The sequence below is a fragment of the Macaca nemestrina genome, chromosome 10, assembly GCF_043159975.1.
Source record: "Macaca nemestrina isolate mMacNem1 chromosome 10, mMacNem.hap1, whole genome shotgun sequence".
NCBI lineage: Eukaryota > Metazoa > Chordata > Mammalia > Primates > Cercopithecidae > Macaca > Macaca nemestrina.
The window spans coordinates 122,616,760-122,644,438 of NC_092134.1; the positions used below are offsets into that span (position 1 = coordinate 122,616,760).

Below are 27,679 nucleotides of genomic sequence, written 5' to 3' on the forward strand. Positions count from 1 at the left end.
GAATTTCTGATTCAACCTTATTAATTTTTTTTTTTTTTTTTTTTTGAGATGGAGCTTCACCCTTGTTGCCCAGGCTGGAGTACAATGGTGCGATCTCAGCTCCCTGCAACCTCCACCTTCCAGGTTCAAGCAATTCTCCTGCCTCAGCCTCCCGAGTAGCTGGGATTACAGGTGCTTGCCACCAAACTCAGCTCATTTTGTATTTTTAGTAGAGATGGGGTTTCACAATCTTGGCCAGGCTAGTTTTGAGCTCCTGACCTTGTCATCCTGGCTAATTTTATACTTTTTTAGTAGAGATGGGGTTTCGCCATACTGGTCAGGCTGGTTGGTCTCAAACTTAACTAATCTTTTATTCATTGTCTGTTAAGTCCACGCATTTCCAACTAAAAGGATCAAATTTACATTGGTCATAAGCATGAAATAAGTTTTATTATTTTCTTAAACATATATTATCTGCATTCCTCAGAGAAACATTTTAAGATAAGTATTATTTCTTTTTCTTTCATTTTTTTTTTTTGAGATAGAGTCTCGCTATGCTGCCCAGGCTGGAGTGCAGTCATGGGATCTCAGCTCACTGCAACCTCCACCTCCTGGGTTCAAGTGATTCTCCTGCCTCAGCCTCCTAAGTAGCTGGGATTACAGATGCCTGCCACTACATCTAATTTTTGTATTTATAGTAGAGACAAGGTTTCACCATGTTGGCCAGGCTGGTCTCGAACTCCTGACCTCAGGTGATCCACCCACCTCAGCCTCCAAAAGTGCTGGGACTATAGGTGTGAGCCACCATGCCCGGCCAAGTATTATTATTTCTATTTTATAGATAAGAAAACTAACCCTTGGAACTAGGTGTCAGATCTATTTGCTTATTAACTAGATTCTTTATAGCAAATGGTGCTGTATCTTCCCCTATTCCAATAATATGTCAGTGAAGTCAACAGGCCAAATGTAATTTCACAAAATGAGAGACATTTAATATAGAAAGGATTAGAATAATTTTATTTATTTATTTATTTATTTTTTGAGACTGAGTCTGGCTCTGTCGCCCAGGCTGGAGTGCAGTGGCCGGATCTCAGCTCACTGCAAGCTCCGCCTCCCGGGTTTACGCCATTCTCCTGCCTCAGCCTCCGGAGTAGCTGGGACCACAGGCGCCCGCCACCTCGCCCGGCTAGTTTTTTGTATTTTTTTTTTTAGTAGAGACGGGGTTTCACCGTGTTAGCCAGGATGGTCTCGATCTCCTGACCTTGTGATCCGCCCGTCTCGGCCTCCCAAAGTGCTGGGATTACAGGCTTGAGCCACCGCGCCCGGCTAGAATAATTTTATTAAAAAGATGAAATATTGGCTGGGCGCAGGGGCTCAAGCCTGTAATCCCAGCACTTTGGGAGGCCGACGCAGGTGGATCACCTGAGGTCAGGAGTTTGAGACCAGCCTGACCAACACAGAGAAACCCCGTCTCTACTAAAAAAAAAAGAAATACAAAATTAGCTCAGCTTGGTGGTACATGCCTGTGATCCCAGCTACTTGGGAGGCTGAGGCAGGAGAATCGCTTGAACCCGGGAGGCAGAGGTTGCAGTGAGCTGAGATTGCGCCACTGCTCTCCAGCCTGGGCAACAAGAGCAAAACATCTCAAAAAAAAAAAAAAAATATATATATATATATATATATACACACACACACACACACACACACACACACACACACATATAAAAATATTCATTATTTGATAAATCCATATAATTCAACATCTCAATACCAAGTGACACAGATGGACTTGTGAAAGGATATGAAACCATGTTTTTAGGAACTGCAGAGCTGAGACTGCTAGGAGCACAGAACACTCCGGGGCTCACCATGTGCCCAACAGAACAAAGAACTCTTAAACAAGTGGGGATGGTCTACTTTGTGAGATAGTAAGATTCCTGTCATTAAAAGTATTCAAATCCAGGTCTCAGGTAGCCAATAATGTAAAAACTGTTAAGGGTATGCAGAAATCTAACAAGGTGGATTGTATAGTACCAGTAAAAACAGTTAAAACAATATAAAGAATATTATATTTCTGTACCTGAACTTCACCAAGGTGATCTAGCTGCTCTTGCATCTGGTTCCTGGTAACAGTTACATCGTATTCTAACTTATCATATTCTCTCCATGCTCGTTCCAATTCCTAAAACCAAAAAGCGTTAATTACTTTAATGGGGAAAATGTGCTTTTACGGTGTTATCACTCCAATTGTAACTTTCTAGATTTTAGAAAGTCGCATAGTTTTTTACTTAGCAAAACAGGAATTTTTATAACCATTTTTGTCCCTTTTTAAAACTCAATTCAACAAAAATTTACTAGGCAACCTAAGTATTACTGTGCTGCTGTTTATTTCCTAAAATGCAGAAGTGGCATAAATAAAACATTTTCTTATCTGTCTTCATTAAAAGTTCTCCATCAATGAAAATACTTTGTATTTTAGCACATTGGAATTTCAATAACATCAGAGGCGTGACATGACTTTACTTACAATAAGCTTATAGTAATACAGTAAAACAAATGAATTTAGCTAGCTATTTAAACAATTCAGTGAATCCCATCTGTGAAGACTCAATATAGACCCTATTATCCATCTGTACTTTTCTCCTTTGGAAAAAAATCACCCCCAAACCATAATATCACAGAGAAGACTTTGATGTTTGGTCTTTAACAGCTTGTCATTTGTTGAATATAGAATAATTCTAGAGGTGCTTAAAAATACATCATCTGCTGGGCGCAGTGGCTCACATCTGTAACCTCAGCACTTTGGGAGGCTGACGGAAGCAGATCACTTGAGTTCAGTAGTTCGAGATCACCCTGGCCAACATGGTGAAACCCTGTCTCTACTGAAAACACAAAATTAGCTGGGCCTGATGACTTGTGCTTGTGGTCCTAGCTACTTGGGAGGCTGAGGAGGGAGAATCGTTTGAACCCAGGAAGCAGAGGTTGCAGTGAGCCGAGATTGCGCCTTGGGAGGCTGAGGCGGGCAGATCACGAGGTCAGGAGTTTGAAACCACCTGACCAACATAATGAAACCCTGTCTCTACTAAAAATACAAAAAAAATTAGCCTGTAATCCCAGCTGCTTGGGAGGCTAAGGCAGGAGAACTGTTTGAACGTGGGAGGCGGAGGTTGCAGTGAGCTGAGATTGCGCCATTGCACTCCACCCTGGGTGACAGTGCGAGACTCTGACTCAATAAATAAATAAATAAAGTAAAAGGGGAAAAAAAAGAGCTATTTTATTTTGTATATTCTGTAACTAGTTTAAAATAACTTTAGGAAATTTAGGTGATTGGCTGGGTGTGGCAGCTCTCACATGTAATCCCAGCACTTTGGGAGGTTGAGGCAGGTGGATCACTTGAGCCCAGGAGTTCGAGACCAGCCTGGGCAACATAGAGAGACCCCATCTCTACGAAAAAATACAAAAATTTTCCAGGTGTGGTGGTGCTTGCCTGTGGTCCCAGCTACTTGGGGTAGGCCTGAGGTGGGAGGATCGCTTGAGCCCAGGAGGCCAAGGTTGCAGTAAGCCAAAATTGTGCCACTGCACTCCAGCCTGGGTGACAGATGAAGACCATGTCTCCAAAAAGAAAAGAAAAGAAAAAAAAAAAAAATGAAGCTATCTTGCCAGTCGTTTTTTTAAAATTAAAAAAAATCTTAGGCAAAGAAAAATTATTCAAACTGTACTGGGAAAAGAGATGTGTGCCACCACCCCTATGCCCGGCTAATATTTTGTGTATGTATGTATGCATGTGTCTGTGTATACACACACACACATATATATACACACACACACATACATACCTATACACAATATTTTGTGTATATACACACACATATATATATACACACACACATACACACACACACACACACACACACACACACACACACACACACATATATGTATTTTGGTAGAGACAGGATTTTGCCATGTTGCCCAGGTTGGTCTCTAACTGCTGGGCTCAAGAGATTCCATCAGCCTTGGCCTGTCAAAGTGCTGAGATTACAGGTGTGAGCCACCATACCTGGTCAGCAAATTCTTTTTACATGAATAAATATGAAAATTAATTTCCTTTAACAAAAATTAATTCTAGCCATGTTTTAATTTGCGTGCGCTACAAAAACTGCAAATTTAAATAGTGGGTCTTTGAAGGCTTTAGGGAGGATATATAAAGACAATGGATCCAATGACAGCCCAGTGGCTAAGAGGGTATTACAGGCTAACACCTATTCTCCCTTGTGGAAATGCCAGAGTTTAGGGCAGGCTTAACTGCACTGCAGAGGCATTTAAGCATAAGAACATTTCAGGATGGTAGGAATCCCTCTCTTTCTTAAAGAAACATGAAAAATACAGATTGAGAGCTAGACATTACTTTATCAATATTTTAGAAGTGAAGTGGCACAGTATACTTTCAATTTTCCTAACCTGGAGATCCTGCCACTGAACTGGTTCAAGTCCTATAATCCTGCTAGGCCTACCTGTTTCTGTCTTTACCTCAGCTCCTCAAACATGATTACCAGGTGGGCAGGAACACAAGACAACAGAGGACAGCAAGCAAAGGGCAGCAACGGCACAACACATTTCCTCCCAAAATCTGGTATTTCATTAAAGAATTTACTAGATTATATGAATACCATGCTAATAATCTTTAAATGTGACCTTACTTACTTTTTGTCAAGAAGCTAATATAGCAAGATAATTTAAAAGGGCTAATAATTTCCAAATATACAATTACCTTAAAATCCCAAGTACTTGCCAAAAATAGTGCTTCAATAAAAAGCAGAGAATGCCAGGCCATACAGTTAAAAGAATAAATGAAGGCTGGGTGTGGTGGCTTACGCTTGTAATCTCAGCATTTTGGGATGCTGAGGCAGGAGGATTCATGAAGTCAGGTGGTCAAGACCAGCCTGTTAAACATAGTGAAGCCCCATCTCTACTAAAAATACAAAAAAATTATCTGGGCGTGGTGGTGGGCGCCTGTAGTCCCAGTTACTTGGGAGGTTGAAGCAGGAGAATCGCTTGAACCTTGGAGGTGGAGGCTGCAGTGAGCCGAGACGGTGCCACCGCACTCCAGCTCGGGCGACAGCGTGAGACTCCGTTTCAAACAAACAAACAAACAAACAAACAAACAAAAAAAGAGAATGAATGAACTCTTTTTTTTTTGAGACAGAGTCTTGTGCTGTCGCCTAGGCTGGAGTGCAGTGGCATGATCTTGGCTCACTGCAACCTCTGCCTCCCGGGTTCAAGTGATTCTTCTGCACTGGCCTTTCGAGTAGCTGGGATACTCAGGACTACAGGTGCGCACCACTATGCCTGGATAATTTTTTTGTATTTTTAGTAGAGACGCGGTTTCACCGTGTTAGCCAGGATGATCACGATCTCTTGACCTCATGATCTGCACACCTCAGCCTCCCAAAGTGCTGGGATTACAGCCATGAGCCACCCGCGGCCAGCCTTCTCATTTTTTTTGAGACGGAGTTTCACTCTTCTTGCCTAGGCTGGAGTGTAATGGTGCAACCTAGGCTCACCACAACCTCTGCCTCCCGGGTTCAAGCGACTCTCCTGCCTCAGGCTCCCGAGTAGCTGGGATTACAGGCATGTGCCACCACGCCCAGCCAATTTTTGTATTTTTAGTATAGACGAGGTTTCTCCATGTTGGACTGGCTGGTCTTGAACTCCTGACCTCAGATGATCTGCCCACTCCAGTCTCCCAACGTGCTGGGATTACAGGCCTGAGCCACCGTGCCCGGCCTGAATGAACTCTTTCAATCTGGAACTATATGGATGAACCTCATAAGTTAAACGAAGACAGGCAAAGAGTATATGGTTACATTTCATATAAAGTTCAAGGCTGAGTGCAGTGGCTCATGCCTGTAATCCCGGCACTTTAGCAGGCCGAAGTGGGTGGATCACTTGAGCCCAGGAATCTGAGACCAGTTTGTGTAACATAGTAAAATCCCATCTCTGCAAAGTATACAGAAATTAGCCAGGTATGGTGGTGCATGTCTGTAGTCCCAGTTACTTGGGAGGCTGAGGTGAGAGGATCGCTTGAGCCATGAGGTGGAGGTTGCAGTGAGCCAAGATTGTGCCATTGTACTCCAGCCTGTGTGAGAGACTTTGTCTCCAAAAAAGAAAGTTCAAAAATAGGTAAAACTCATCTATAGTTTAAACGTCAGGTGCTACACTATAGCTACTCAGGAGACTGGGCAGGGGTAGGATCACTTGAGACTAAGAGTTGGAGGCTGCAGTGTGCTATGACCGCACCCGTGAAGAGCCACTGCACTCCCATCTGGGCAATGTGGCAATACCCTGTCTCTAAAACAACTAAAAAAAAATTAAGGAAAAGAAAGAAGAAAAGAAAAAAGTCTAGTAGTGTTCCTTTTGGGAGAGGAGTCTCTGGCATGCTAGTAAAATTCAATGTCTCGATATAGATGTTGGCTAAACTCCTAAACAGCGTGCTTTTCTGAGAACATGTTATATTCCAAGAAAAGAAAAAAAAAGTGTGTGAGTTGGGGTGGAGGAGGGATTGCTGCAGAGTTTTCTAGAGACAGGGTTTTGCTCTGCTGCCCAGGCTACAGTGCAGTGGCATGATCATAATTCACTGCAGCCTTGAACTCCTGGGCTCAAGCGATCCTCCTGCCTCAGCCTCCCAAGTAGCTAGGACTACAGGTTTACACCACCATGCCCAGATAATTTTTTAATTTGGGGTTTCACCATGTTGCTCAGACCGGTCTTGAACTCCTGGGCTCAAGCAATCTTTCCAAAGAACTGGGATTACAGGTGTAAGCCTTGGTGCCAGGCCAGACTTTTTTCTCACACTGTCACCTGGGCTGGAGTGCAGTGGTGTGATCTCAGCTCACTGCAGCCTCAACTCCCTGGGCTCAAGCAATCCTCCCACCTTGGCCTCCTGAGTAGTACAGGTGCACGCCACCATGCTGGGGTATTGTTTTTTAATAGTTTGTAAACTCAAGGTCTCACTGTGTTGTCCAGGCTGGTCTTGAACCCCTAGGCTAAAGCAATCCTCCTGCCTCAGCCTCCCAAAGTGCTGGGATTACACGTAGGAGCCACCATGCCTGGCCAATATTTTTTTAAAAAAATTGTCTAAGTTTAGGGTATGGAACAAGTAAATTTTAATAGTGCTTACTTCTGTATAGTCTGTACTGAGACAACACTTGGCCACTGTGTGGGGGAGAAAGTGAAGTAGGTCTAAATACTTAAATGTAATGAAATTCCAGATTTCCAAAAATATCAGTTAAGGATTTTAATATTTGGCTAGATGGCTATATAGCAGATATATACTATGTCCTTTATTAAGAAAGGATTAATGGCTGGGCATGGTGGCTTACGCCTGTAATTGCAGCAGTTTGGGAGGCCGACGTGGGAGAGTCTTTTGAGCTCAGGAGTGAAGACCAGCCTGGGCAACATAGGGAGATCTCATCTCTACAAAAAAATTCTATTAAAAAAAAAAATCAAAACTAATGATGCATTTCCAAGTTTTTAATATGAGGGAAACTTTCCTTTTCTTATCTAAAATCAATGGCAATTTACAACAAAGTCTACTCAAGGGAATGGTTATACAATACACTAGACACAAATCTCAAATTGTTTTCTCTGTATTTTACTGTCACACAGCCTCTCTTTTTAATAATCAAGTAAATATTGTAAGACTATAGGTGACTACAGTAAAAAAGAAAAAAAAAGAAAATAATTACTACTATTCTTGGAGCTAATAAACTGTTTTACCTCTGGTTTGCTTCTCAATTAGGGTTTCTAAGTTTTAATTTAAGAAATGACAATTCATTTTTCTGCTTTTCATTAAAAAATAAAACCTGTAACTTTGGAAAAGTATTGACATAGATTTTTAATATCAAAATGAGGGAGAAGCAATAGATGCAGTGTAATTATTCATTAACTTCCTAATTTAAACTCAAACATCTCTTTCAAACTTTAAGTAATATTACAAATTAATGTGCACTACTATATCTTGGAAAATTAAAGCCTTATGATATTTAAATTAATTTTACTGGTATATTTCAAGGATCAGGCAAAAAAATTAAAATGTCAATTTTTTGGTCACTAATACCCCACCATAACAGTCCTGCCAACTGGTATTAGAAGTTGTTGATTTTTCAAGTCAATCGAAATAAAGTTATGTCTGATTTATTAATTTTTTCATTTTACCTTCAGGATGTAGAGATTTCCTGGCTCACATTTAAAGAATGTGCTTAATTATTTGAGGAGATTTTTTAAAATAATTTTTTTTTTTTACAAATTTATACTTGTCATGTAACTGCTTCTCAAATAAAATCCCTCTTACTATACTATCTAATGACTATACTGGCATACTGGCTTTTTTTAACCTAAGAAGATGTTTACGTTTTATTATTATTTTTTCACTTAGCCTTGACTTGAAACACACTAAAAAGATGTTTAAAAGGGCACCAGTTCAAACCATATAAAGTGAGGTTCTACTATCAGCCACAATTATAAAGCTATCTATATTTTAAATTTCTAGTTTATGACCACAATTGTAGTCATTCTATGTTTTAGCTATTTGTAATCTTTAACTCCTGTGTTTAGTTTCTTCTCTGATGTTTTCTATGAAACAAAACAATCTTCTCATCTCAAAGAAAGTGCTTGCTTTCTATTGTTAAAAATGCTAGATATAATAAAAACAGAAAGGCTAGCACACAGGGGAAGATTTAAATAAATAACTATTATTGCGCCAAACTTCCATTGGCTTTTTTGTGGATTTTGTTTTGTTTTGTTTTTTTGAGACGGGGTCTCAGTTTGCTGTCTGGGACCTCTCTGGGCTCAGGTCATTCTGCTGCCTCAGCCTCCCAAGTAGTTGGCACTCCAGGCACATGCCACTGTGTTCTGCTAGTTTTTTTTTTTTTGGTAGAGAAGGAGTTTCACCATGTTGCTTAGGCTGGTCCCAAACTCCTGGGCCCAAGTAATCTGCCCACCTCAGCCTCCCAAAGTACTATGATTACAAGCATGAGCCACCACACCCAGTCTGGGGAAACCAAAAGTTGATTCTTTGAAAAGAAAAACAAGATTGACAGACTGTCAGCTAAAATAACAAAGAAAAAAAGAAGATCCAAATAAGCATAATGAGAAGCAACCAAGGTGACATTACAATGGATTCCACAGACATACAAAGGATTCCTAGAGACGATTACGAACACCACTATGAATACACACTAGAAAATCTAGATGAAATAGAGAAATTCCTGGAAATATACAATCTCCCAAGATTGAGTCAGGAAGAAACTGATACACTGAACAGGCCAATATTGAGTTCTGAAATTGAATTTGTAATAAAAAACCTGCCAAACAAAAAAAGCCACAGATCAGATGGATTCACAGCTGATTTCTACCAGACACAAAGAGCTGGTACTAATTCTACTGAAGCTATTCCAAAAAAAATAAGGAGGGTCTCCTCTTTTACTCATTCTATGAAGCCAGCATCACTCTGATACCAAAACTTGGTAAAGACACAAAGAAGAAAAAAAACGAAGGCCAATATCCCTGATGAACATAGATGTAAAAATCCTCAACAAAATACCAGCAAACCAAATTCAATGGCATATCAAAAAGTTAATTCACCATGATAAAGTATGCTTCATTTCTAAGATGCAAGATTTGTTCAACATATGCAAATCATAAATGTGAGTCACTAAATAAACAGAATAAAAAACAAAAAATGTATGATCATCTCAGTAGACACGGAAAAGGCTTTTGATAAAATCCAGCATCTCTTCATGACAAAAACCCTCAAGAAATAATTCCATGTTGAAGGAATATGCCCTAAAATAGTAAGGGCCATCTATGACAAATATACAGTCAACACCACACTGAGACGGGCAAAAACTGGAAGCATTACCCTTGAGAGCTGGAAAAAGACAAGGATGCCCACTCTCACCACTCCTATTCAACGTAATACTGGAAGTCCTAGTCAGAGCAATTAGGCAAGAGGAAGAAATAAAATGCATCCAAATAGGAAAAGAAGTCAAATTATCTCTCTTCACAGACGATGTGATCTATACCTAGAAAACCCTGAAGACCCTATCAAAAGGTTCCTACAACTGATAAATGACTTCAGGAAAGTTTCAGGACACAAAATCAACGTACAAAAATCACTGGCATTTCTATACACCAATAATGTTCAAGCTGAGAGCCAAATCAAGAAGGCAATCCCGTTTACAATACACACACACACACACACACACACACTGCTAGGAATGCATCTAACCAAGGAGGTGAAAGATATAAGAACTACAAAATACTGTTGAAAGAAATCATAGATGACACAAACTAATGGAAAAACATTCCATGCTCATGGATTAGAAGAATCAATATTGTTAAAATGGTCATACTGCCCGAAGCAATCTACAGATTCAATGCCATTCCTATCAAACTATCATCATTTTTCACAGAACCAGAAAAATTCTTAAATTCATATTGAACCAAGAGTCCAAACAGACAAAGCAATCCTAAACAAAAACAAAGCCAGAGGCATTACGCTACCTGACTTCAAACTATACTATAAGGCTACAGACTAAAACATCATGGTACTGGTACAAAAACATACGCAGACCAAGGAAACAGAATATAAAACCCAGAAGTTAAGCCACACACCTATGGCCATCTGATATTTGACCAAATTCACAAAAATAAGCAATGGGGAAAGGGCTTCTTATCTTCTTATTCAATAAATGGTGCTGCAATAGCTGGCTAGCCATACGCAGAAGAATGAAACCGACCCGTTCCTTTCACCGCATACAAAAATTAACTCAAGAGGGATTAAAGAGTTAAGTGTCAGGCCTCAAACGATAAGAATCCTTTAGCCAGGCATGGTGGCTCACGCCTGTAATCCCAGTACTATGGGAGGCCGAGGTGGGAAGATCACATGAGGCTTGGAGTTTGACACCAGCGTGGCCAACATGGTGAAACCCTGTCTCTACTAAAAATACAAAAAGTAGCCAGGCTTGATAGGGGGCACTTATAATCCCAGCTACTTGGGAGGCCGAGGCACGAGAACTGCTTGAACCTGGGAGGTGGAGGTTGCAGTGAGCAAAGATCGTGCCACTGCACTCTAGCCTGGGCAACAGAGTGAGTCTCCGTCTCAAAAAAAAAAAAAAAAAAAAAAGAAAAAAAAAAAAAGAAAAAAGTAATTGCAACAAAAACAAAAATTGACAAGTGGGACCTAATTAAAGAGCTTCTGTAAAGCAAAAGAAACTATCAATGGAATAAACAGCCTGCAGAATGAGAGAAAAGACTCACAAACTATGCATCCAACAAAGGTTGAATATCCAGAATCTATAAGGAGCTTAAGCAATTGAACAAGGAAAAAACAAAACAAATAACTCTTAAAAAATGGGCAAAAGACATGAACAGACACTTAAAGGAAGACATATAAGTGGCTAAAAAACATATAAAAAATGCTCCATATCACTAATCATCAGAGAAATACAAATTAAAATCACAATGAGATACCATCTCACATTCATCAGAATGGCTACTATTAAAAAGTAAAAAAAACCAAAAAACAAAAAACAGATGCTGGCAAGACTGCAGAGAAAAGGAAATGCTTATAACACAGTGAGAGGACATATGAATTAGTTCGGCCACTATGGACACTATGGATTTCTCAAAGAACTTAAATCAGAACTACCATTTGACCCAGCAATTGCATTACTGGGTATATATCCAAAAGAAAGCAAATCTTTCTACCAAACATACCCATGCACTTGCATGTTCACCACAGAACTATTTACAATAGCAAATACATGGAACCAACCTAGATGCCCATCAATGGTGGACTGGTTAAAGAAAATGTGGTACATATACACCACGGTACTACACAACGATAACAAAGAATGAAATTATGTCCTCTGCAGCATCATGGATGCAACCAGAGGCCATTATCCTAAGTAAATTAATGCAGGAAAAGAAAACCAAATACCGCATGTTCTCACAGGTGGAAGCTAAACGCTGGTACTCATGGACATAAAGATGGTTTAACAGTGAAACTGGGGACTACTGAGGGTGGGGAAAGAATGGGGATAAAGGTTGAAATTGGGTACTATGCTAGGTACCTGGGTGACGGGCTCATTCATACACCAAACCTCAGCATCACACAATAGACCCAGTTAACAAACCTGCACATGTACCCCCAAACCTAAAATAAAATAAAAATAAATAAAAAGTATAGGGAACACTGCTTTACACGTTTCCCTTGTGCTAATCCTAGTTTTGTGTACTTTGTGGCCTACCAGGTGAGGAGAATAGTTCTCAGAATCACAGCTTTGATCTATAGAGGTGCTAATGTTACAAGCCTTCTGCTTGGGGCTTAGATTTGAACTAGTGCTATGAATTGACTGTGACAGATTCAGTGAAATCCTTTGAGATTCTGCCAGCAAAAATGTAATTCAAATTTAAATCTAATCAACATTCACCGAGTGCCAACCATATGCCCAGTATGATGTTACACACATGCTAACATTTGAAGCCTTAAGCTACAAATATAAATAAGTTTACATAAAGGCACAAATAACATAGTTTGTATTCTATGCAGTAAGACTTGTCTTAGAAGAATATATTCTGAGGGTTTGTCATAACCATGGATTATTGCTGAAGGCAAGGAAAAAGAAACCAGGAAAGTGATTACATAAGATAAAAACCAGAAAAGGGGATACTCAGAAGATCAATTTATTTTTATTTTATTTATTTTATTTTTTTCAGATGGAGTTTCGCTCTTGTTGCCCAGGCCAGAGTGCAATGGCGCGATCTCGGCTCACCACAACCTCAGCCTCCTGGATTCAAGTGATTCTCCTGCCTCAGACTCCTGAGTAGCTGGGATTACAGGCATGCGCCACCATGCCCGGCTAATCTTGTATTTTTAATAGAGACAGGGTTTCTCCATGTTGGTCAGGCTGGTCTTGAACTCCTGGCCTCAGGTGATCCGCCCATCTTGGCCTCCCAAAGTGCTAGGATTACAGGCTTGAGCCACCATGCCTGCCTGGCCTATTTTCTATTTATTATTACTTTTTTTTTTGAGACACAGTCTTGCTGTCGTCCAGGCTGAAGTGCAATGGCACGATCTCAGCTCATTGCAACCTCTGCCTCCCGGGTTCAAGTGGTTCTCCTGCCTCAGCCTCCTGAGTAGCTGGGATTACAGGCATCTGCCATCACGCCTGGCTAATTTTTGTATTTTTATTAGAGGCGGGGTTTCACCATGTCAGCCAGGCTGGTCTTGAACTCCTGACCTTGTGATCTGCCTGTCTTGGCCTCCCAAAGTGCTGGGATTACAGGCGTGAGCCACCATGCCTGGCCTTCTATTATTAACTATTTTGTTTTAGAGACAGTGAATCACTCTATCACCCAGGCTGGAGTGCAGTGGCATAATCACACAGCCTTGACGTCCTGGGCTCAAGAGATCCTCCCACCTCAGTCTCCTAAGTAGCTAGGATCACAGGTGTACAACACCATGCTCAGCTACTTTTTGTTTCTTGTAGAGATAGGGTCTCCCTAAGTTGCCCAGTTTGGTGGTCTCAAACTCCTGGGCCCAAGCAATCCTCCTGCCTCAACCTCCCAAAGTACTGATTACAGGTGTGAGCCAGCACTCCTGGCAACATTCATTTCTGTTAAGACATTTTTAACATATTCCCATCTGAGCTAAAGTTAACCTTGAGATGGAGCAAATTCTGAGCCTACTGATGAGATTTAATTTATTAATCCCAGTTGATAAGGGATTTCCTAAAATTAGAATTTCAAGAGCAGACATCAAATCATTAAATAGTTTCCAACTAAATGTCTGTAGAGCCTACCATTTTGATTTGACTCAAGTTGTCCTAGAGACCCTGAGCTTCTCATTAGCTTGGCATTGACAGCTTAACCCCATTTTCCCTTTCTAATCTCACATTTTCTATCCTCTCACAGGAATCCTCTATCCCACTCAGGCAGTTAGTTCTATTTCCTCCTTTTCCAAACATGTCTCCTACATTCTCATCTTTACTGTGGCTTAAGGTGTTTTGTATTATTTGAATAAACCACTCTTCATTTCTCTTCTCGTTGTATTCAAATCCTACCTATCCTTGATTAGCTTAGTGACTACTTCCTTGTAGACAGTATTTCAGGTGCTTATATTTTCATTATGACTATATTACAGAAATTCATATAGATCTAATTCTTCAGAACTGTAGTAAGAAGATCTGGATTTGAGTTTTAGGCATATTATTTGTTAGCTTTGTAACCTTGGGTAAGTCATTCAGCTCAATCATTCATCAAATGTGAATGAGACACAGTTTCTTATTTCAAGAAACTCACAATGGAAAGGATATTAAATTTTAAAAAAGCCTATAAACATGACAATATAATTAAGAGACTCAAATGAGACAACAGCAATAACAGTATTTTAAAAATGGAAATAGAAATATAAGGTATTTAAGAATTTCTCAAATTAAGTTTTCAATGATTTCAAAATCATGGTATATTCCTTTAAAAATAGCTCACGTTTGGAATTCAGGGTTCAGAATAGAAGCCAAGTTGAGATTCTGGGATCTTGCCAGCCTGGAAAGCCTCCTCTAAATTAAGCTATACTGTCTGTGGCCCTTCTTAAAAGATAGCTGCTCCTTAGCCCATTGAAGTGTAAGTACAGACAAAGGTTTGGGAGCAGTTTTATATAACATGGCAGTTTTTGCTAAGATTTCTCTTTCAAAGAGCTGCTTGGACTGGTGCTCTTACTATGTTTATAGAGATGACCACATCATAGGATCTAAAGCCAGCTGTTTAAACTCATAAAACACTCAATTTATAAGCTGCAAGTTAAGACTTTTAGATTTCGTCATTCCAGGAGACTCACAGTCATAGTCATATGACTATGAGTTACAAGGTTCTGTTATGTATATTTCTTTCTTTCTTTTTTTTTTTTTGAGACGGAGTCTCGCTCTGTCCCCCAGGCTTGAGTGCAGTGGCCGGATCTCAGCTCACTGCAAGCTCCGCCTCCCGGGTTTACGCCATTCTCCTGCCTCAGCCTCCCAAGTAGCTGGGACTACGGGCGCCTACCACCTCGCCCGGCTGGTTTTTTGTATTTTTTAGTAGAGACGGGGTTTCACCATGTTAGCCAGGATGGTCTCGATCTCCTGACCTCGTGATCCACCCGTCTCGGCCTCCCAAAGTGCTGAGATTACAGGCTTGAGCCACCGCGCCCGGCCCTTTTTTTTTTTTTTTTAAAACAGGGTCTCACTCTGTTGCCCAGGGTGGAGTGCAGTGGCATGATCTTGGCTCACTGTAACCTCTGCCTCCTGGGTTCAAGCAATTCTCCTGCCTCAGCCTCCCAAGTAGCTGGGATTACAGGCACCTGCCACCACACCCAGCTAATTTTTGTATTTTGGTAGAGATGAGGTTTCACCATGTTGGCCAGGCTAGTCTCGAACTCCTGACCTCAAATGATCCACCTGCCTTAGCCTCCCAAAGTCCTGGGATTAGAGGCGTGAGCCACCACACCTAGCCTTGCTATTTATATTTCTATTGATTGATTGATTGAGACAGAGTTTCAGTCTTGTCGCCCAGGCTGGAGTGTAATGGCATGATCTTGGCTCACTGCAACCGCTGCCTCCCAGGCTCAGGTGATTTTCCCGCCTCAGCCCCCTGAGTAGCTGGGATTACAGGTGAGTGACACCACACCTGGCTAATTTTGTATATTTAGTAGAGATGGGGTTTCACCATGTTGGTCACTTCAGGTGATCCACCCACCTCGGCCTCCCAAAGTGCTAGGATTACAGGCATGAGCCACCGTGTCTGGCCTATTTATTTTCTTAATGCAATAAATTTTCACATATTTCAGAATTTTTCATTTACATGATACATAAAAACAGGAGTATTTATCTCCCCTGTAAAACACTCATTTCACAAAGACAAAATGGTTGGCTGGGTGTGGTGGCTTACACCTGTAATTGCAGCACTTTGGGAGGCCAAGCCAGGAGAATCACTTGAGACCAGGAGTTTAAGACCAGCCTAGGCAACACAGTAAGGCCCTATCTCTATGCAAAAAAAAAAAAAAAAAAAAAAAATCTAGCCAGGTGTAGTAGTGCCAGCCTGTAGTCCCAGCTACTTGGGAGGCCAAGGCTCTCACTTGAGTCCAAGAAATTCAGGCTACAAGTGAGTTATAGTCAAACTACTGTACTCCAGCCTGAGTGACAGAGTGAGAACTTGTCTCATAAGTAAGTAAATAAATAACAGAATGCCCACTAATTAAATAATCTTTTATTTTTATGTTCCTAAAGAGAAGCACATACTAATAACAAATTACTATTTTTTGCTATAATAATAATGAAGAATCCTAAAGAGAGCCCAGTATTTAAAAAAAAAAAGAGAGAGAAGAAAATAGAACTACATATTCAAGTTACTTCTATTAGGGGAAAAAAAAATCTACTTACGGCAGTGGCTCGAGAAAGTTCTCGACACGTACTAAGCAGTCCATTTTGTAAATCATCCCTTTGTAACACCACTGTCTGAATGGCTGCTGGGTTATCTGCATGCATTTCTATCTCTTGGCTGGCTGACAGCAAAGCTTGCTCAAGCGTATACTATTATAATAAAAAGAATTACATTTAACGTTCTGCATCATCGTATTAATTCTTTTTACTTATCAGTGTCCTGATAATAATCATATTAAGTAACATCAGTTGTAGACAATAAACATAACTGTCCTACTTTCTCCTTGTGGAGTTGCTGAAGTTTCTCTTCCAGAGCATGCACCACTTTATCTTGTTCACATAATCGGCTTAACTTGGCCTAGGTTATAAGAGAAGATGTCTTGTTAGCAATTTTTAAATTTTTTCTGTAATTGGAGGTAGGCAATCATTATCTGACCAAAAATCTTTATTTCAATCCATAAAATAAAAGCTAAAATATAGCTTATAAAGACAGAATGTCTAAAAAATAGGCATGTAAGCATTTTGCCTCTACAATCTGCTAAATAGGTTAAGTGATATATGCAGTCCTTAATTAAAATGCTTACTGGATTCTGTTGTTACATATTTAAAAAATCATGCTCTTGGATTTTTAAGTCAGCTGGGCATGGTGGCGTGCTCCCGTAATCCCAGCTATATGGGTGTCTGAGGCATAAGAATCACTTGAACCCAGGAGGCAGAGGTTGCAGTGAGCTGAGATCGTGATACTGCACTCCAACCTGGGTAACAGGGAGAGACCCTGACTCAAAAAGAAAAAAAAAAAAAAAAAAGAAAAGGGGGTATAACTCAAAAAACTCAATGAAATAAAACCAGGGGAAATAACGAGGGAAATATGCATAAGAATGTATGGCAAATCAGCAATCTAAAATATGATTTAAAAGAAACTAAATTTAATTTAAAAAGGAGTAGTGATAAAATTTCTAAAGGCCGATACTTTATCTGAAAAACACAGCAATTCTTCTTTGTCTCCAGTCTTCCATAACTTTTTTTTTGTTTGTTTTGAGGCAGGGTCTCACTCCATAACCCAGGCTGGAGTGCAGTGGCATGATCTCAGCTCACTGCACCTCTCCCTTCTGGGTTCAAGAGATTCTCATGCCTCATCCTCCCGAGTAGCTGGGATTAACAAGCGCGTACCACCATGCCCAGCTAATTTTTGTATTTTTAGTAGAGACAATTTTTGTATATTTAGTAATTTTTGTATTTTAGTATGCTACGTTGCCCAGGCTGGTCTCAAACTCCTGGCCTCAAGTGATCCGCCCACCTCGGCTTCCCAAAGTGCTGGGACTACAGGTATGAGCCACCGCGCCCAGTCAATCTGTAACTTCTAAAAATCAGAAATAGTTTTTACTTTAAGTGATGCTTCATATGTTGGACTACTAACAAGAGGGAGTAGAGGGACGTAGAGGGCAGGAAACAATAATTTAGAGCACACACATAAAATATGAATTTATCTGATGTCATTTTGGACGACTTGGGAGAAAGAAGTTTTTTGGTTATGCTTATTTCCAGTGTTTTTGGCAGAGAATATAACAGAGTACTGACAATATATATCATACTAATACTTACATCAATATCTACTTCTTCAGGTCTGTATTTGTATAATGTGCCTCTACCTTCATCTTGTGACAGCTATAAGAAAAAAATCATATAGCAACTTAAAAATCTTAATTTAAAAATATATTTAGCCTATAATTAATACTTTGGATTTATATTAAATATATATAATATAACAAAGATGGATTTTAATGATTCTTATACTTTTAGAAGTTTAATTCAAACACTGATTAACAAAGTAGAAAAATACTTAACAGTGATATAATATGCAAGATACATAAGAATGATGTATGTAACAAGCTTGTTAAACATAATAATATGCTGGTCAAACAAAACTAATACAGTATGTTACATTCTTTCTTTTAAAGACACACATTATTTTAATAAAAAAATTGACAAATACCATCATTGCAACTGTATCAAATCAAATACTTAAATCAAGCAAAGTTCAACAGTCAAAACCATCCTTCACAGTATACACATCATCACACACTGTATATGTGTACACTCAAATGTCAACACATCTTATTTAACGAAAATCTATAACATATTGCATACATATACATAATATATAAACACACATACACAATATAGACTTATCTTGTTCTTCTGTCTTAAGAACTAAAAGATAATGAAGGAAAAGGATGGGTTTAATTGAAAAGAGGAAAATCATTCGAAACCTCATAAAACTGAAAGCCTATGTTACAAACTATGGGTAGTCAAATTTCATTAAAAAGTTTATGTGTGTTTGTTGACACCATTTGTGTTACTCTATTGTAAGGAATTATTTAGTGTACTTAAATATCCTTTCTTCAGCTTCTTCCCAGTATATTTTGGTTAAAAGATATTTTGTGGTTACTTCTGATTGTGCTTAGCAAGATTTCAATAGCCATCCCAGTCAGTTATATCACAGATAACATCATAGCCTCTGCAGGCAATACTTCACTATTTTTCTTGTCTTTTGATTTTTATATTGACTGTGAGAAAGTAACAAAAACATAGTAGAAAAAATTTAAATGGGGCTCATTGTATGCTTACTAAATTGCACAATTTTTTCAAGGTGGGGTTAGAAGTAATGTGTCCCAACTATATTCCAGTTTAGAAAATTAAATTTCATATATGCATTATACAAAAGAATGTATAAATGACAATTCTGTATGTTTTCTCTATGAAAGAAACTGCCTGACAGTTACAGCTTTAAAAGGAAGCATTAAATAATTATTTAAATAGGAGATAACTTTGAATTGATCTAGAAATGTGGGAATCAGGAGAAGGTTAAAAATATAAGCATTCCAAACATAAAATAAATCCTGGATTTACATTTCATTTCAAGACATTACTTTCACATACCTCATGCAAATGAATCTGTGACTATTTAAGGGTATGCACAGTGATTGTTAAACCACAAAACTTTCATAGAAATGAATATTACATGAAAAATGAATTTAATGACAAAAGTTAGAATACTCTTACACTATTCAAAATAAGTATCCTCAGGTGTGTCCTGAGAAGTGTCAATTGTCATTGTAAATTAAAGCACCTAGATCCAAGAAAATAATTTATATTCCTATCTGGAAAAAAATAATAAAAAGTAAGTTTTAAATAGGTAGATCTATGATAAAAAATGTAAGACAATGCCAAAATTACATTTTTCACATTTATAACAAATTAAAGATGAAAGGTCATAAGCTACTAAGATGTTCAAATATAGTTTCCTTAGTATTTATTTATTTATTTATTTTTTGAGATGGAGTCTCGCTATTGCCCAGCCTGGAGTGCAGTGATGCAATCTTGGCTCACTGCAACCTCCGCCTCCCGGGTTCAAGTGATTCTTCTGCCTCAGCCTCCAGAGTAGCTTTGATTATATGTGCACCACCATGCCCAGCTAATTTTTGTATTTTTAGTAGAGACAGGGTTTCACCATGTTGGCCAGGCTGGTCTCGAACTCCTGACCTCAAGTGATCCTCCCATCTTGGCTTCCCAAAGTGCTGGGATTATAGGCATGAGCCACCACGCCCAGTCATAGTTTGCTTAATATTTAAAGTTAAATGCAAAACAGCTTTACTAGACTACAGAATCTGAATATAACTAGCGGACAGTATTTCATCTGGATTAAAATATCAAATATACCCTACATCTCAGAGTCAACAGAAAAAAAGACTAGTATATTAAAGTGAAAACTTAGTAATTTATAGTAAATCTTTAGGATATTGACATACTATTTTTATTTGGGGAGTCTTATTGCAGATTTATTTTTACATCAGCTAGCATATCATAATAGAGAAAAATGTTTACTGTAGTTACAACTTTAGAGTGATATCTCCTTTATAGCCATATAAATATATTACACGTATCAATCTGATTTTTGTGGTATTTCTGTTTTCAGTACCACCGAAATTTTTCTTTAAATCTTTTAAGTTATTCAATAAAGATATTCAATAGACATCAACTAACCAAATCCTTAAACCTTTCCCCACACACTGCTTTTACGACAGAATAAAAGCATAAGAAAACAAAATTATTCCTTAAACAAATAAAAACACCTTCATATAATTGAAAAGGTTGCTATTTTGTTCTCAATATGAAAATCCTGACCCCTCATCCCAACCTCCGGTCTTACCAAAAAAAGAAGGAAAATGTAAATTTCATGAGCATTCTGCTTAACTCAAGTTTTGCATGGTTAAGTTCATGGTAACACTTTTTATCAGTTTTTTCAAATACACCTTTAGCAAAAAAAAGAAAAAAAAAAAAAGGTTTGGTTTGAATACTTCATTTGAAGTACTTTACCAACACTAGAAAAGCAAATGAAAAAATGGGCTATGTAGTAATTACACAAATTTGTGCAGTGCTCCAACTTCAGGTTGAGGAGTGTATTATATAGATTTTATTAACTACATAAGGACATGTGTTATATTTTATTTAGGATGTTGGAACCTTTTAAAGTATCTGATAGCTTCTTTTTTTATAAAGCTGTCCTTGGCAGTAAAACAAAGTTACTTATGTTAATTAAAATTCAATTTCAATATCCCTTAGGTATGTGAACTATATATATTTTAGAGTATATGAACATAATACATAAACTCCAAAAAGGAGTTTTGGGGAAATATTTTAAAATTTGATAAAATTAGACATTATATCCATAGAGGGCAAAAAACGCCACCATGCCTGGCTAATTTTTTGTATTTTTAGTAGAGACGGGGTTTCACCGTGTTAGCCAGGATGGTCTCGATCTCCTGACCTTGTGATCCGCCTGCCTCAGCCTCCCAAAGTGCTGGGATTACAGGCGTGAGCCACTGCGCCCGGTGGAATACAGAATGCTTTAAAAACAAACAAACAAAAAGAGATAGTATCTCATTCTGTCACCCAGGCTGGAGCATAGTGGTGTAATCGTAATCACAGTTCATTGCAGCTGTGGACTCCTGTCTCAGTCTCCTGAGTAGCTAGGACTATTGGTGTGTGCCACCATGCCTGGCTAATTTTTTCATATTTTGTAGAGACAGGGTCTTGCTTTGTTGCCCAGTCTAGTCTCAAACTCCTGGGCTCAAGTGATCCTTCAGCTTGGGCCTCACAAATTGCTGGGATTATAGGAATAAGCCACCTTGCCAGGCCTGGATTCAGTTTTAAGTCTTTTTTATTTGACCAATTTTAAGAAAATTACTGCCTAGATAATTTCTTGGGCGTCCTCCAAGGAAGAAAAATGCAAACATTTCCATAAACTGAGTGGCTATGATTCAGAATAAAATGGGTTATAAAACATTTTGCCATTGTATTTCTAGCTAAATATCAAGAACTTATTAATACAACATTGTCAATTAACTTCAGAAAAGCAAACTGTACCAGTACATTTTCCCTGGATAATAACATGATAAGGGAAACCTGGAGAAACAAAAAATATAATTTCAGTTTGTGCAAATTTATAAACACAGTTTAAAAAAATGTGTCAGGCTGTCACTTTAATCTATTAAGGATGTCCTGCAATAATTAAGTCCTTTAGTAGTGGCTGAATAAAAGTAAGACAGTCTGAAGACTCCCTAGCCTTAACAGCACTGAGAGTTAACACTGATTTCCTGGTAACTGGTGGCTCAGCCATGCCCAGGCAAGGCTGCTGACATTAGACATTCAGATCTTTCTGTTCTGTACAATTTTAGTTTTCTTTCACGTATTAATATGAAGAAATATTTATACAAATCTATTGCTCTTTCAGTATTCAGGGTCAGTGATGCTATACTGAGCCAGTCTCATATATCTTCACTTTTTTCTCCCCCTCTCAGCCCTTCCCATTTCAGATCTCCACATTTGGGAAAACCCCAATTAGAACTTTTAATGCAACTGAATAATTTAAACTATCAGACTTCTGCATCAATAACCCTGAATGTTGAGCATTATAAAAAAGAAAAACCAACCAAACTAAATAGGAAATCCAGGCTAAAACATGCAAAACGTGATAAAAACATAACCTATTATAACAAAATCTCTTTGATCTCATGTCAATTTAGCATTACATAGATGATATATTTTACTGACAGCTTCAGACACTGCAGAATGTATCAGTTTTGGAGTAAGTATTAAGACTCTCAGTGTGGTACTTTGGAATAGAGTACCAAGGTCTATAATCTGGTGACTTTAAGAATTGAAAGATTCCATTTTCTTTTGATAAGTAAAGCTGTTTAACTTTAAATATTTAAGTTTGTTAATCTCTTTATTGCAAATTTAAGACCATTTTCAGTCATCTAAAAATATACTTTAAATACTTTGAAAACTGTGCTGAAATATAAGTCACCTTCTGATCAACTGTACCCATTCCTCAGTTACAGGGCCCTGTGATGCAGATCCCATGGCAACTGAACCAAATAGAGGCCTAAAAAGCCAGTGTGAGCTCAAAGTCCTTCTTTTTACTAGGTGCCTTATACATTTTAATCAAAATATATATTCATTTTTCATGTTAGTTAATTTTCTTCTTCTGCATGATTTTTAAAGATTATAAAGGTCATACGCCAGAGTAATTTGAGGGTGTTGAGGTGGAAGAAGCTGATGCTGAGAAACACATAGCTAGAAACATTTAGACCATGAAATACACAAAAATTTGATAGAAACATATATGACTTCTTTTGCAGATCTGCAGATTACTAAGGTTCCTAAGTTAAAGCCAGTCAACTCCATGACACACATTTTGAGTTTGGAAAAACAATAGGGCAACTTATGATAGTCTTGACGACTGCTTGAGAATGGTAAGAACACAGGGAGAAAATACCCCCAGTATGTTAAGAAGCGGCTATCTTTAAGTTTTACCATACCACAGTACAGAAACTAGATTTGAATAACGCCCATACAAATAGAATGTATTCTTAAAACACTAGGTTGGGGGAAGTTGTGAAGGGCTACCCCTGAAAGTAAATATTTTTACAAAGCCTTTTCCCTAAAAAATAGGTATAATGCTTTTAAAGTTAATAAAACCATATGAAAATCTAGTAATTTTGCAAATGTACTGCAGACCTCCAAGTACATATCAATCAAATACTCTGCACAAAAACTTTAGGAAAATGGCACATTTAATATTCAACAGCAAAATGTTCAGCGAAGCCATGCTAAGAATACTGCAGCATCTTGAAAAGCATGGATGAATTGTGGTTTTCCAAATAAACATAAACAAAAAATAACATAAGAAAAACACTGATGTCATGAGTAAATCTGAGAATAAATCAAAACTGTCACTGAGGGATTTTGCAGATGATAAAGCAGTATCATTCACTGTCCAAGACCTTACTTGCTGGTACAGTTGGGGTCTTAGCGCCGAGTTCTCAATCATTGTGTGAACCATGGTGATAATAGGTTCATTTTCTTTCATCTATTTCAAATCAGGAGGAGCATACAGCAAACATCAGTTTACAGCATAGCTAGATTTGAAAGACGACACTGTAAATATAGCCTCTACTTTAATATCTTCCTAATAGTGCAGTTGTTTACATTTTACCCCATGGTTGTACAGATTTAAGTCATATAAACCATTTAAACAAGTATTAAATGCTGTGAAATACTTTCAAGAAAAAAACTACTAATTACAACACTGTCACAACTAGTTTTACTTCATACATATAATCATGATATAGTCAATTAATTAATATTGCTACACATACTAAAATAGATGATAAATCATAATTCAAAGGATAAACTAAAGGGCAAGAACCTACACATTCAGGAGAAAAACGGCATAATTTAATTGATTATGAATTCAGTAATAAAGCTGAAAATGATATTCAGTTCTGTGTAAGGTTATAAAAAATTAGTTCTCTAAAAATATTAAAATATTATAATATATTGAATGTGTCACTTAATCACATATTTTGTTAAAGGTAATCTTGACATTTATAGACACTCTATTTTGGATTTTCTCACAGTATAATACCACATGGAGAATTACTCAAGGATATGCAAACTAAGACTTATTCGGCAAAGACTTGGTATGTTTCCTCAGCTCCTAAAAAGGTAGTCTGAAACCAAGCTTAACATTTCCAGCTATGTTATACTTAATTACTGCCTCTAGAAAAATATTTGTTTTAGCAGGCTCTGTACTTGAGTTAAAGCACTCAAAAGACAATTATGATGTATACAGTAAAAGGCCAAGAAAGCTTTATCATTTGTAAGCAGACAGGTCTGCTTATAATAGTAATTTGTAACGTTTACTTTATGTAATTTTCATCTTTCATATATAGAAAACAAGGATTTCTATTGTGGCTGACAAATGCTACTTACTGATTCAGCTAAGTCTACAACAAAAGTTCATTAATCTCAATATTAATAAATTTATTAATATAATGTAAGAAAAAACTAAACCTTAAAATTATTTTTCTAGACAATTATATTTTCAGTCTAACTGCCAATGTTTCACCCAATAAAATTTGTTTAGTTATCAAATTAAAAACCTCCTATGACTGGTTTAATCTACTTTTTAGTCAATTAAGTGATAATTAAACACACACTTGTCTTTTAACAATATCTCAACTAAAAGTTTCATTCAGACTAGACCATTTGTTTTTAAATCTCTGTGCCTACAACTGCTTTTTGGAAGTGAGGATACTGAAAAAAAAAAAAAATCTTCACTGAAGAATAAATTGACAAATTTTAGTTGTACATCAATGACTTTTGACAAAAGTATTCACATATGTTAACAGTAAAAATATACGGACTGTTTCCATTTACCCAGGTAGTTCCCTCATGTTAGTTTACCACCAACCTGATTAATAAATTAATTTTATTTGTCAAACTTTTTAATTAAATGTAAAGGTAGTTGGAACAACCATCAGTTAAACAAAAAATTCTTACTGTTATGATCCGTTGCCCAGGTTGGAATGTGGTGGCCCTATCATGGCTCTCTGCAGCCCCAAACTCCTAGGCTTAGGCGATCCTCCCACCTCAGCCTCTCGCATAGCTAGGACTACAGACACATGCCACCATGCCTAGCTAATTTATTTTTTTGTAGAGACAGGGGCCTCACTATGTTGCCCAGGCTGGTCCTGAACTTCTGGGCTCAAGCAATCCTCCTGGCTCATCCTTTATAATAGTTTTAGGGGGAGCCAGGAACCTCGCTCATAAGAGACGGTAAAATCGATAAAGGTTGTGTGCTCTGTTTCACTGAACGGCCGTTGTCCCATCTCTCTTCCTTTCCTTGGGCCTGCCTATTCCCCCAGACACAACAATATTGAAATTAGGCCAATTAATAACCCTACAATGGCTTCTAACAGTTCAAGTGAAAGGGAGAGTTGTATGCTTATCACTTTAAATCAAATGCTAGAAATGATTAAGGTTAGTGAGGAAGGCATGTCGAAAAGCTGAGGGGCCGAAAACTAGGCCCCTTGTGGTAAGCATTTACCCAAGTTGAGAAGTCAAAGAAATAAGTTGTTGAAGGAAATTATAAGTGCTACTCCACTCAACATACAAATGATAAGAAAGCAAAACAGCCTTGTTGCTAATAGGGAGAAAGTTTTAGTGGTCTGAAGAGAAGATCAAACAGCCACAACATTCCCTTAAGCCAAAGCCTAATCCAGAGCAAGGCCCTAACTCTCTTCAATCCTATGAAGGTTGAGAGAGGTGAGGAAGCTGCAGAAGGAAAGTTGGAAGCTGGCAGAGTTTGGTTCATGAGGTGTATGGAAAGAAGTCATCTCCATAATACATAAGTGCAAGGTGAAGCAGCAGGTGCTGATGGAAAAGCTGCAGCAAGTTATTCAGAAGATCTAGCTAAGATAACTGAAGTTGTTGGCATTCAGTGATAGATTTTCAATGTAGACAAAACAGCCTTGTATGGGAATAAGATGCCACCTAGCACTTTCATAGCTAGAGAGGGAAAGTCAATGCCTGGCTCCAAAGCTTCAAATAGGATGACACTCTTGTTTGGGGCTAATGCAGCTGGTAGTTCAAGCTGAAGCCAATGCTCATTTACTATTGTGAAAATCCTGATGTTAAATCTACTCCGCTTATGCTCCAAAAATGGAACAACAAAGCCTGGATGATAGCACACCTATTTATAGCATGGTTTACTGAATATTTTAAACCCATTGTTGAGAACTACTGCTCAGAAAGATTTCTTTCAAAATATGACTGCCCATTGACAATGAATCTAGTTACCCCAAGAGCTCCAATGGAAACATATAAGGAGATTAATGTGGTTTTCACGACCATGAATACAACATCCATTCTGCAGCCCATGGATTGAGGAGTCATTTCAACTTTCAATTCTTATTATTTAGGAAATGCATTTCATAAGGCTCTAGCTGCTATAGAGAGTGATTCTTCTGATGGATATGGGTGAATTAAAGAAGAAACTTCTGGAAAGAATTCACCATTCTACATACTAGATATTCGTGATTCAAGAGAGGAGGTCAAAATAGCAACATTAACAGAAGTTTGAAAACATTGGTTCCAACTCTCATGGATGAGTTTGAGGGGTTTAGAACTTCAGTGGAGGAAGGAACTGCAGATGTGGCAGAAATAAAAGAATCAGAAGTGAAGCCTGAAGACATGAGTGAATTGCTTCAATCTCATACTAAAACTTCAGTGGACGAGAAACTGCATCTTATGGATGAGCAAAGAAAGTTTCTTGAGATAAAATCTACTCCTGGTGAAGATACTGTAACATTGTTGAAATGACAACAAAGCATTTAGAATATATAAACTTGGTTGATAAAGCAGCAGGGTTTGAGAGGATTCTGTTCAATTTTATTATTATTATTACTTTTTAATTTTTTGAGACAGAGTTTCGCTCTGCTGCCCAGACTGGAGTGCAGTGGAGTAATCATAGCTCACCACAGCCTTAACCTCCTGGGCTCAAGCGATCCTGCTGCTTCAGCTTCCCAAGTAGCTGGGACTACAGACGTGTATTTTTAATCCTGGCTGATTAAATTTTTTTTTTTTTTTTTTTTTTTTTCAGAGACAGGGTCTTGCTATGTTGCCAAGGCTGGTCTCAAACTCCTGGCCTCAAGCAATCCTCCCACCTTGTCCTTCCAAAGTGACAGGCATGAGCCACCATGCCCGACCCCATTCCAATTCTGAAAGAAGTTCTACCACTTGCAATATATTCTCAAACACCATTGCATGCTACAGATAAATGTTTTCATGAAAAGAAGAGTCAATTGGTGTAG

At 38.2% G+C, this 27,679-nt stretch overlaps 1 protein-coding gene across 50 annotated transcripts in view; it reads right to left on the minus strand.

The window, feature by feature from the left end:
• LOC105481328 (pleckstrin homology domain containing A5) overlaps positions 1-27,679 on the minus strand; it is a 250,885-nt gene that overhangs the window by 37,008 nt on the left and 186,198 nt on the right. For 24 of the 50 annotated variants that reach the window (XR_011609301.1, XR_011609300.1, XR_011609299.1 and 21 more), the window contains 6 exons: positions 23,812-23,892; positions 18,633-18,668; positions 18,060-18,122; positions 16,735-16,815; positions 16,458-16,607; positions 2,060-2,161 (listed from right to left, as the gene is read on the minus strand). Coding sequence is in view for 44 of the 50 variants with exons in the window: in XM_071072113.1 (XP_070928214.1) it covers positions 2,060-2,161; positions 16,458-16,607; positions 16,735-16,815; positions 18,060-18,122; positions 18,633-18,668; positions 23,812-23,892 (513 nt within the window). In the remaining 6 variants the exon portion in view is untranslated. Of the gene's footprint in view, positions 1-2,059; positions 2,162-16,457; positions 16,608-16,734; positions 16,816-18,059; positions 18,123-18,632; positions 18,669-23,811; positions 23,942-27,679 lie in introns of all 50 variants that reach the window. The other 26 variants (XM_071072114.1, XM_071072152.1, XM_071072137.1 and 23 more) reach the window with 3 other exon arrangements.